The following is a 12,294-nucleotide window of genomic DNA, read 5'->3' as shown; positions in this document are numbered from 1 at the left end:
AAAACCTCATTGCTGTCGAGTCAAATCCAACTCATAGTGACCCCTCCTTGCGTTTCCGAGGTGGTATCTCTATGGAAGTAGATTGCCCAGATACAGAAGACTACAGTATTTATTCTCACCTCTGTATTTAGGAATATAGGATATAAGAAGCACTTGCCCATACTTTGTTTATATTTACAAAGTGAAGTAGGGAATGAGACAGCTATCTAATTCCAGGCATTGTCAGCTCCCTTGCTTGAGAAACATCAGTAAATTGATACAATTTTGTTATGACTTACTTGGTAGTGTTTTAACTCTGCACTGTATGTATCTGAAGGCTCTTGTGCAGCATACTCAGTAGGCATGTCCAGTATAAACATCTATCAACCCTGGCCTTCTTATCCCTTTCTTCTCAACGCCATTCCCAGTATGATATCTTCAAACTGAGGCTTCATTTAAGGTATTATGGAAAAGCACTGTTAGTTAAAATTAGAAAAGGAAATTCACAACAGATATTTGCTGATTTTTAAATTCATTTCTAGGGCAACTTAAACATAGAATATACAATAATGCTTTAAAGTTCATAAGTCATTGCCTTGAGATGGACATTCAATGTATTCATTTATTCAGTCCAACAAAAATGGTATGATTTCCTACTCTGTGCACTGTTCTAGGCATTGGGAATACTTTAGTCAACAAACCAGACCTGATTGTCTACATGCATGAAGTTAACTTTCTAGTGAAATAAGATAGATAATAAATAAGACATCACATACTATGTTAGAAGGCAATGAGTACTACAAAGGAAGAGCAGATTAAGGCGATGGGGGTTCTGCAAGGGTCTTGCAATTTAAGTAGGGACATTAGGGTAGGTGTCAAGATGATGATGTTTGAGTAAAGACTTGAAGGAATCTTTAAATTTTGGACCTTAAGTTCAAAATTTGCCATGAGTTTTCTTTTTAATTTTTTTTTTTTAATTACTTGAAGCGTAGACAGAAGAGAAAGAGTGAATTCTTTTTATTATAGAGAAAGTTCCCAAAGGACAGGCTGACAATTTATTTATCTTTGTGTCTCCAGGGTGTTTCAGTGATACTCTTCTGGAGGTCTCTTCTGTTTTACAATTTACGCACGTATCTAATTCCTTTACTAAAGAGGGAGACTGGAGACATCGCTCTAGGTGTCTTCAGAGCCTACCAAAGTTCTCCACACGTGGCAGGAGCTCAATGATGTTTGTAACTTGAATACTTAAACTGTCTTATTGGCATATATGTTTTTATTAAACACATTTGTCATCATAGAGATCCTTTATTTGATAGAACTTATATAATCCTTTGGCTACGTTTTCTGACATTCTACAAATTGTATATACATACTTTTCATCATTAAGTCTTTCACTGTGCTTTCAGCTTTCCAAGTACCAAAGTGCTCTAAGAGTAGGCACCTAAATTATAACTTAACATTATAATCTAATACCTAGGCTAGGGACCTCTTTCCAGTAGGACTGAGGCTACTAAAATAGCTGATGATAACAACAAGGTGATTTCTTTAACTCGTTGGAATGAAATAGTATTTGGGGAACTGTTAGCTAGAAAAGGGCATTCTAAATAAGAGCTTTTTGTTCAGAGTCCCTCCATCAATTCAAAGATACGTCAGTTGGCACTCATCCTTTTAAACTCGTTGGAGGCCAGTGTAGTTAAGAGGAATATAAAGCGTAGTATTGGCAATAAACAGAAGCCTTGTAACAATATAATATGTAGTGGGAAAGGGGATTGGAAGAACTATGAGAGCTGCCAAAAAGAACAGAAAAATAAAATTAAAGGAGCAAAAAGACATATTGAACACAATCTCAGGGACTATTTCGAGCAACAGTAAATGTCTCTTCAAATATATCTTTTGAAGTCGGAAAGCAAAGTGCAAAACTAGTCCCATGGAGAGAGGAAGAAAAATACCACACAGAATTGTAGGAACTGGCTAACAATCATTCGGTTTGCTTATGTTAATTTTTAGCTTGCTTTAAAATAATTACATGGTGTCTGGCCCAAAGATCAGATACTTGAAGTTGTTTGATGAGATGAGGATAGAGAAAAGCAAGAGAAAAATAAAAACCAAGGTAATATTTTAGGGAAGTATGGTTCCAAGTAGGGTAGATAAGCTGGTATATAGAAAGCAAATTCAATTAACAGTTCACACACAAACTTTGCCAGCCAAGTGCAGTTATTTTAGTTCCCATCAAAGTTATGTATTGTTTAAGAAAATATTTCCTTTCTTGCTTTTATTTTGTGAAAGTAAGGTCACACATGAATTCCTAAGAACAGAAAATAAAGCTTCCAGTAAAATTTATATTTTGGCAGTGGATTTTTATTACTTGCATCAAAGGCATTCAACTAGTGAGACATGTCAGACTTGCCTGGAGTGTTCTACCAACAAACACACACTTACTGTGAACCATCACCACAGACATTTGAATAGCTTATGAAAGTTTGGGAAATACACTAACGGTTATGAGTTTTATTTCCTAAAGTCGTCAATCTCTCCTTGACTTGTAAACAAATAGTAACTGACACATTAAAATAAAATATGCAATAAGAATATCATGTTATTAGCAGAAGTGACACGTAAGGGTGATTCTAGATACAGAAGCCGGATTCAGGACTCATGTGTTAAGTTGATCACTGCCAGGAAGTTCAGTCTTCACTCATATTCAATTAATAAATTATTGTGGGTTTCTTTGTGCAGAGTAATTCCAAAAGGTTTTCAACATAATGGCTAAAAGACAAACAGTAACTAAAGATAAAATGTCAAGCTTGAGATCTCAAACACTAGTTCCAAGGCTAAGGATAAAACTAAACCTTACCTCAACAATAAATTTGAATAGTGTAGTAAGCCTTTTTAGAAGGTGGGGAATATCATTAAAATGTAGCTTGAAGAAGGCATTTCAAAAGGGTTGAATGTAATGGTACATATAAGGAGGAACTTTCTGGAGATCCAACTAATTTATTTAATAATTTTATATTTCAAACAGATTCTAACATATACAAAAGTTGGGAGAATAGCACAATAATGTTTCTTGCTTCATCAATTTCAACTCTTGGCCAAACTTGTTTTATCTACATCCTACTTAACTTTCCTTCTGGCGTATTTTAAAGCAAATCTCAGACATAATATTTTAGCCTTAAACATTCCAATATACATCAGTTTTTTTTTTTTAAATAACCACTCTTAAAAGTAGAACCACAATATCATCATTACACCTAGTTTCATCAAATGTCAATTTATTACTCAGATTTTATCAATTATCTCAAAAATATTTTTATTTTTGGTTTATTTTTTAAAAATCATGTTTCATTTAAGGCCTATATGTTGCAACTGTTTATATGTTGGCCCCCTCTCTATCTCTTATCGTGCACTCTCAGGATGATTCCAACTCATAGCAACCTTATACGATGGATGGAACTGCCACATAGTCTCCTGGCTGTAATCTTTATGGGTCTTATCATCTTTATAGGGTTGCTATGAGTCGGAATTGACCTGAAGGCAATGGTTTAATCTATAGGGGAAGGAACCCTGGTGGGACAATGGTTAAGCGCTCAGCTACTAACAGAAAGGTGGGGAATTCAAACCCATTAGTGACTCCAGGAGAGCAAAGATCTGGAGACTTGCTCCAATAAAGATTACAGTCTAGGAAACCCTATGGGGCAGCACTGCTCTGTCCTCTAAGGCCACCGTAGTCAGAATCCACTCATGGCACACAACACCAGGCTGTACTGGAACACATCACCGGGTCTTTACTCCTACAGAGTTACAGGTGGGCTCAGACCACAGGCCTGTAGGTGAGCATCTGAGGACCCAACTATTGCGTCACTTGGGCTTCATTCTCTTTGTCTCTTTCCCTTATTTCTCTTGTGATTAGTTTGTTGAAGAAGCAAAATAGTTTGCCTACAATGTTCCCTAATGGTCTAGATTTTGTACCCAAAGATTTAAAACATTTCTCTGCCTGCTGAATTTCATCAAAATTGAGAGTTACATCTAAATTGTTTTCATGACAGAATTTAGAGTATTTATGCTAAAAGATGATGCCTGCTTCTGAGATACATTTCTCTAATTGTCCCTCTTCTCAGCTATGACTTTCATAGGAGCTGGTTCAAAAATTAATACGATAAAATAATTAAACAGTGGAAGCCTATAGTTTAAGTGGGAACAAAACATGGATATAATTAAGTATGTAATAAACAGCAAAATATGATACACTTTTAGAATGTTCACAGTGCAAGTGTTAGTGTCAGTATTATTAGAGTAATAAAGGTTTGAATTCTTAATGAACACAAAGTTGTGTGGAGAGGGCAGCCCATGGTACAGCCCTGTCCAACACACCAGCCCTCTGGAACACAATTTGATAGAAAACCTTGGAGATTGCTTAAATCTCTGAACCTCAGAATGATGATGAGCTGTATGGCACAATTCACAATATTTTTTTTTTTTTTTAATTTTATTTTGATTTGGGTGAAGATTTACAGAGCAAATTCACTTTTCATACAGCAGTTCACATATACTTTGTCTCATGTCATTGACCAAAATTTACAATACAACAGCTCCCCTCCCACTTCCTCCCCATAGCCACCTCTTCCCAGTGTCCATCCCTCCATACTCTTCTGCGCCCTGAGCTGTCTCCCTGTGCATAAGCAGCCCTTCCTTCTCCCATGATTGTTCTCTCCAGGGACAATTCACAATATTTTTGCAAACTCAGGAACTTCCCTTAAAGCTATACTTGAGTAAAGCTAAGGAATATTAGGGAGGCAAAGGTAGATATGTAGCATTTCAGGTAAATTGAAATATTTCTGGCTTGTCAGTAACTCTACAAGTAGACTCAAAATAGACAATGTATCATCATGCTTCAGTTCCTTTGTCAAGGAACTGAAACCAAACCATACACTTACCAGGGACAAAAGACTTTCATTTGAGGAAAAGTAACAAGTAAGAGGAGAGTTAACTTCCAATCTGGGCAGTATGGTCTTATTCGATATGCTACGCACTTATTTAATGTGCTTGAATGTTGTACCTTTGGCATTTTTCTTTTCCTTTTTTTTTTTTTTTTTTTTTTTTGACTAGCTGTGCTTTATATTTTGTATTCTGCTAATATTTATAAAACTGTTTTTTTCTTTTCAGTCACAGACAGCACACATTGTCCTAGAAGATGGAACTAAGATGAAAGGTTACTCCTTTGGCCATCCATCCTCAGTTGCTGGTGAAGTGGTTTTTAATACTGGCCTGGGAGGGTGAGTAATGCTTCTATTCCAAGATTTTATTCTTCCTGTATATAAAGAAATAACTGAATGATCTAACTCATAGTGGGAACTTGAAATCACTCCACAGTAATAAGACTACATACCATCTTGACATTATGTGATGTCCTGTCCATAGCCTACAGCATCCTGAAAGGAGCATAAACACAAACTCCCTGTTACTGTAAAGAAAAGAGAGCATGGCCACTCCAATGGACCCCTGAAAAAAAGAATAGCATTACTTCTAGCAATTTATGTTGAGGGGCACAGGTTATATGGATTTGCCAAATGGCTTCTCAAGTAGATGTGTGGATCTGATTAGGATGAAAACTGGGGTGGTAGAAAGGAAGAGTAGCACATTCTAGTGCCATTGCATTATTAAAGAAAGTTAAGACTCAACAGTGCACATCTGATTTGAAATATTATAAAGAGAAAATATGTCCTGGGTATATTATATAATTTTGCATTCTAGTAAGAAAATATCAGTAATCGATATATTTGTTGTTATTGGGACAGCAGGTACATAGATCCAATATTTTCAGGATTTATCAATTGTGACTCTATTTTAGTATATAAAACCTGTTACTGGATGTGTAAGAACTAAGACAAGAGTTGCGATAGAAATCATGTAGCTGGTCTTACCTAGACAACAAATTTTTGTTCATCTGGGAGCCAAGCAGCTGAATTTTTGGTCTCAGCTCTAATGATGTTGTTATATGATATTGAGAAAGTCACTTAATCTCCCTAAATCCTGCTTTCCCCATGTGAAAAGTGAGGAGGATGGATTAGATAGTAATTTTCAGTTAGGGATTCAAAAAAAATGGGGATTTATAAATAAGCAGATTAAGTGTTTCAAGAGGTTTCCATTAGAGATACAATAGACTAATCTTTCTATACAATATTTGATATCTTTTAAGGAAACTTTCAAAGTCAAAGAGGCATTGGGTTAACTGATACTGAAGATATCGACTGACCAGACTTTCATTACATTATTAATATACATCTTTCTTTAAACTCTTGGTTCTCTGTGTGAAGTGAAGAGTATTAGATCATTTTTTCACTAGTTCCGCTGGTGAGAACATAGTATTACAGTGTATGAGAACTGTTTGCAAAGTTTTGCTTCACTGGGCAATTATTTAAGCTCTTGGACAGCACTAATTACTAGCTGTGTTAATATACCTGCCAACAAACAACTGTTTAATATAGATCAGAATGATGGAGGGCACGAGAGTTTTCTTTCTTGTGATAGATTACGGGTAATAAATCTTGTCACATCACAAAAGTCAAGCAGGACCTGATGGATTAATTTGCCTCCAACACTGCAGTTTTCTAGGACAAGCTGTATTTATTCATTTACTGGAGAGAGTGTTATGAGCAGATGTTTAAAGGGACCGGCAAGTTCTTTTATGTAGAAAAATAAGCAACAGAAATAAAATTAAATTAATTAAAGACTTTTTTTTTTTTTAAATGTAGAAAAGGCATTCATTTCTGAGATTTATACATAGACCCTGTTTCCCATTGAGAAATGCTTTCATTCATTGTGTGACTCACTCAGTAGGGTGGCTGATGATTAAGGGAGTTATTTGTGGCTTCATCTCCAAGAAATACATTTATATTGTGTATAAGATTTGGTTAAAAAATGATCAGTTCCTTCAGGGGAATGGAAGAAAAACAGATAGATACTTAAGAGACAGGTTTGTTATGGGTGAAGGGGACAGCAAAAAAAAAAAAAAAAAAAATCAGTTCTTGACATGAGAGGTGTCTGAGAAATTAGCTGATGGAGGTTGTGGACAAATACAACAGCGTTTTAATCACCGTTGGGAGAGCTGAGCCCTAAGACCAAGTATTCTATTGACAAACTTAGTTCTGGAAGGAGCTAATGTGGATGGAGTTGAAGAATTCATGTTGACTAGTGCCTGAGCTGCTTTATTGGTTTTAACGTTGTCAATTCTGTCCCTCTTAGCACCTAAACACTTTCAGTAATGATCCACATGTAAGATGTGGATTAACTCATTGTACACAAAGCAAAAATATAAAGGGGAAAAATTCAATTGAAATGCATTCCAGGTTACAGGATGAATATAGACAGCCTCTGGTATTTATGCAAGTAATGTTTCTTAAGTTTTACTTCATATGAAAACCAAAGAAGCCAAACCCAACACCATCAAGTTGACTCCAATTCATCATGTTGATTCCAATTCATAGTGACCCCAATTGGATTTCTAAGGCAGTAAATTTTTATAGAAGTAGATTGCCCCATCTTTGTTTCGCAAAGTGGCTGGGGATAGTGAACCGCTAACCTTCTTGGTTAGCAGTCAAATGCCTTAGGCACTGCAAGCCTGAGTGTGTATTATATTCTTTTTCAGCACTTTTAAATAAAACCTCCTGCATTCCTCCCTAGTTCTACATTATTACTTTCAAGTAATTACTTGAAATCTTTGAACCTAGAAGACAGAAATGCTTCAGGTATTTTTTATGGGACAATTATTATTATTATTTTTCTAAGTTGATAGTAACTGCCAAACTCATATATTACTTTCAAAAACTAAAAGGTTTTTTAAACCAACTCTGGAACTCTGGTGGCATAGTGATGAAGGTATTCGGCTGCTAACCAAAACGTTGGTGGTTTGAGCCCACTGGCCACTCTAGGGGAAGAAGATGAGGCAGTCTCCTGCCATGGAGATTCACAGCCTTGGAAAGCCTATTGGGCAGTTCTACTCCGTCCTATAGGATGTCAGTGAGCCAATTTGATGGGAGTAGGTTTGGTTTATATAATTTAATTCTTTCACTTTAAACGTTCAATACATTTTAATGAATATATGTACCCATGCAACCACCCCCATCACAATCAGTATGCTCTTCAGTATCCTAAAAGATATTTTAAAAATAACTTTCCAGTTTTGAATGGTTAATATTTTGGTAAAAATGGCAGCCCTCAACTGTAAATGTTACTTTGGATTCACAGATGTCTGGTAGGCCAGGGGAAGCTTTCAACAGAGAAACAGTGAGGACTGGTTTGAAAGGAATTAATATTGAGGGAATGAAAATTATATGAGAGTATTCTCTAATACTTAAGAGTCGGTTTTCCTTTCTCATATCAGTCAAAGCCTGGGGTAAATGCTCGTATTCTATCATGAAATTTCCCTAGATTTGCTAAAATCTGGAGATGAGCTTGTAAGATTTTAACTTTATGTCCTTCAATTTGCAAGGGTTCAATAATTCTGAACAAGCATATAGAATGTAGTTTTGTAAATTATTTTTGTTGATGAGTTTTGGTATCTTTACCCAGATACTCTGAAGCTCTTACGGACCCTGCCTACAAGGGACAGATTCTCACAATGGCCAATCCTATCATTGGGAACGGAGGAGCCCCTGATACTGCTGCACTGGACGAACTGGGACTGAGAAAATACTTGGAGTCTGATGGCATTAAGGTAGTAACAGAGAAGACAATTTATATATAGTCAATTTGGGCAGTGTACAGTTGATTCCTTTTTAGGAATCTAAGAAGGATGAAGTTGCTTCCTCAATATTGTTGTATAAGCCATTATATTCATAGTCTCAACCTCATTTGTAGTTATTTGAGAATAGTCTTTACCTATTACTTTGAGAGTCATTTCTCTGGACACTTTGCATTTGTTTGAAATGCTCTTGTTACGTGCTGTCAAGTCGGACCTGACTCATAGCGACCCTTCTTTGGGTTTCCAAGGCAGTATCATTATGGAGGTAGATTGCCCAACCTTCCTTCTGAGGAGTGGCTGGTGGGTTTGAACCACCAGCCTTCTGGTTAGCAGTCAAGTACCTTAGGCACTATGCTACCAGAGCTCCTTGTTTGAAATATGTAGTATAAAATTTGGCTCAATTTGGAAAAATATTGTCATAAGCCCTAATAACAACTGTATTTTAGGAATTGGTGATGAGTCCTTTTTAAAATCAGTTTTGTAATCAGCTCTGTATCTGTAGTTTACCTTTTAATCTAATCTGTTTTAGGGGATGAATAAATAATAGCTTACTTGACTGTTTAAAAATAAACACATTAAATTTTCCTACTCAAGAAAAATTGGGGTAACATCTTAGGAATGGGGCCATGTAAACAATTTTGAACATTTGTATTATAAATACTCTCTTTTTCTTTTCACTACCCTTTTCTTTGACTGATCATTTAGCTTAGCTCTCACTATTTCCCAAAATTTTTCTTAAATTTTTCTGCTTCCTGTAAGTATAACAACTCACTGCCCTCGAGTCGATCCAACTCACAGTGACCCCTCCTTGGGTTTCCGAGGCAGTATCACTAAGTAGAGTGCCCGATCTTCCTGCCGAGGAGTGGCTGGTGAGTTTGAACCACCAGCCTTCTGGTTAGCAGTCAAATGCCTTAGGCATTATGCCACTAGAGCTTCCTTCTGTAAATAGAGATTTTAAAAAATATTTTCTTCTTCATTTACATTAAACAATTAATTATTAAGCACATTATTGATAAATTTCATGAAAGAAAAGTACAAGGTGTCAAGAAAGCTACCTTCACTTAGCCTGGTGACTTAGCAAGCCACATAAACTTGGTCCCCCATATGATAATTAAGAGGAAAAATATGTATAAATATAGAGAAAATTATTGTTTATCTTTCATTCTTCAATCCTCTCAAATTTTTGGCCTTATGTAAGTGAACATAATCAAGCCTTTAAAAAATGCAAATTGACTCTCAGGGGAAGTCATGAGTTGGAAAATATTTTATGATCATCCTTTTAAAATAATTGCTTCTCTTTCTAGGTTGCAGGTTTGCTGGTCCTGAATTATAGTAATGACTACAATCACTGGCTGGCTACCAAGACTCTAGGGCAATGGCTACAGGAAGAGAAGGTGAGAAACATAATAAGTCATCTAGCATCACCTAAGGACTGATTGATGGCACCCTTGGAAAGCTGGGAGGGTGTATATAGATTCAAAATGGCCAGGCAGAAGAGGTAGATCATGCAGGTTTTGATCCACAGTTGAATACAGATATTCTATCTATCTATTATTATTAGGAGCTCTGGTAGCATAGTGGCTAAAGCACTTGACTGCTAACCAGAAGGCTGGCGGTTCAAACCCACCAGCCACTCCTCGGAAGGAAGGTTGGGCAATCCTACTTCCGTAGTGATACTGCCTCGGAAACCCAAGGAGGGGTCGCTATGAGTCGGGGCCGACTCGACGGCACATAACAACAACAACAACATTATTATTATTATATCATTTGAGATCTCTCTTTTAGAGAGATACTCCTCCTACTGCAGGCTGAGTCTGTACTACTTTTCCAAACCCTGAGTACCACATATTCTCAGTTTGACCACTAGGTGACACTCTTACACGCTTGGTAGCATTTCTCATATGGAAAAAGGGGTGGATAAACACTTTAGAATTTTGAAGCTCTTCCCTTCAGTAATTTAAGGTCCCTCTCTTCTTGATCCGGGATCTATTTATGCAACTTTATTTATGAGTTCTAGTGTGACTGTGTAGCTCATGCAGTCATTCACACCATACTTTCTTCATCTTGAGTTCATTTAAGTATAAACAGATTATGACTAAGTCTCTTTGTGCCGATCATTATGACTGCATGGCACACAGTTGGCTATAATCTCATTTGAAATAATGAACAAAGTTTCTATCAAACCGTATATTATACTTCTCTTACTTACAGTATTATTTTCTAATCAAATAAGAGGATTCTTTTGGTTTGAGTGCTAGAGCACTTAAAGTTAACTGACCTGCTGTGTTTTGCTCCATCTCCAGTGTTGCTGCAGCTGCTTTTTTTTTTTTTTTTTTTGCTGTTGTTGAGTTGCTGCTGCACCTGTAATTGACAGCATGTTCTAAGAAAGCTCTGCCAATCCAACGTGTATCAATGTGTTGGGGCTAAATGTTGCCTCTTCCTGGCAAATTAAGGGACCTTGATTTTGGCTCACTGGTTCTCATTCTTTCTAAACCTTAAAGATAGAAGAAGGCATCTGTATCTTCTCCTGGGCCATTATTATTTTCTGTGAATCATAATCTGATCTTACCTCCATTACCAAGATATTTAATTCCTCTCATTGTCATTCAGAAGACACCTTATTTTATTGTATTATCTTTAATGTTTCCTTTATGTTATTGAAAACCAAACTCAGTGCTGTCAAGTTGATCCTGACTCATAGCGACCCCTCCTAGGGTTTCTGAGGCAGTATCTTTATGGAAGTAGATTGCCCAATCTTCCTTCCAAGGAGTGGCTTGTGGGTTTGAACCGCCAGCCTTCTGGTTAGCAGTCAAAGGCCTTAGGAAATACGCCACCAGAGCTGATATTATAGCTGCACCATTTTATACCTAGTTTTAATATAAGTCTAAACAGGAATGAATCATCCGATATGCAAGGTAAGCACATGTTCATTTGTGCTTACTAACATATAATGAACAATTTCACCACATCAGAGATGTGAAACTGTTTGCTACAGATAAGTAAGTAAGCACAAGTAAGCCCATGCTTATTTTGTGTATTTTGGTACTCAGTACCTGTCAGAGACTATATATTTGAAAAGAGGCTTTGCTTTTGTAGGAAGGGTTTTGTGGGGCTGAGAGAGAGGAAGATGCCAGCCATACCTAGAAGTAGAAGTTTTGAAGTGGTGAAAAAATGTGAAATTGTTCACTATAGATTAGTAATTGTTCACCATAGATTGGTTCAAGGTAAGCCAGTATTACCTTGCTCATTGAGTAATCCAACCCTGGTTCGAACCTATGCCTTCCTTTTTGGTAAACTTTTTGTTAGCTTCTTTTTAAAATGTACTTTATATCTTCTTCTGTGACCAAAGAAGCATAGCTCAGGAAAGTGTCTGAGGTATAAACCAGTTCAGTGACCACTGTTCACAGAGGATCACAAACACCTTGCTCAAACGTCACTCAGGTCATTGGTGGCAGAGCAGAAATTAAAATCTGGGTTCTTGATTCTTTTTTTTTTTTTAGGATTTGGGTGAAGATTTACAGAGTAAATTCACTTTTCATACAGCAGTTCACATATACTTTGTCTCATGTCATTGA

General features: G+C 36.6%; 1 protein-coding gene across 1 annotated transcript in view; it reads left to right on the top strand.

Annotated features, from left to right (window-relative positions):
- The window catches only part of CPS1 (carbamoyl-phosphate synthase 1), a 171,448-nt gene that overhangs the window by 19,254 nt on the left and 139,900 nt on the right, over window positions 1-12,294 (top strand). The window contains exons 2-4 of the mRNA XM_007935894.2: window positions 5,143-5,252; window positions 8,548-8,692; window positions 10,024-10,113. Coding sequence (XP_007934085.1) covers window positions 5,143-5,252; window positions 8,548-8,692; window positions 10,024-10,113 — 345 coding nt within the window. The remainder of the gene's footprint in view (window positions 1-5,142; window positions 5,253-8,547; window positions 8,693-10,023; window positions 10,114-12,294) is intronic.

This window comes from Orycteropus afer, unplaced genomic scaffold (assembly GCF_000298275.1).
Source record: "Orycteropus afer afer isolate SDZICR_OR568_19922 unplaced genomic scaffold, OryAfe1.0 scaffold00002, whole genome shotgun sequence".
Lineage (NCBI taxonomy): Eukaryota > Metazoa > Chordata > Mammalia > Tubulidentata > Orycteropodidae > Orycteropus > Orycteropus afer.
The sequence above is the reverse complement of the archived record's forward strand: the minus strand, read 5'-3'. Positions and strand labels throughout refer to the sequence as shown.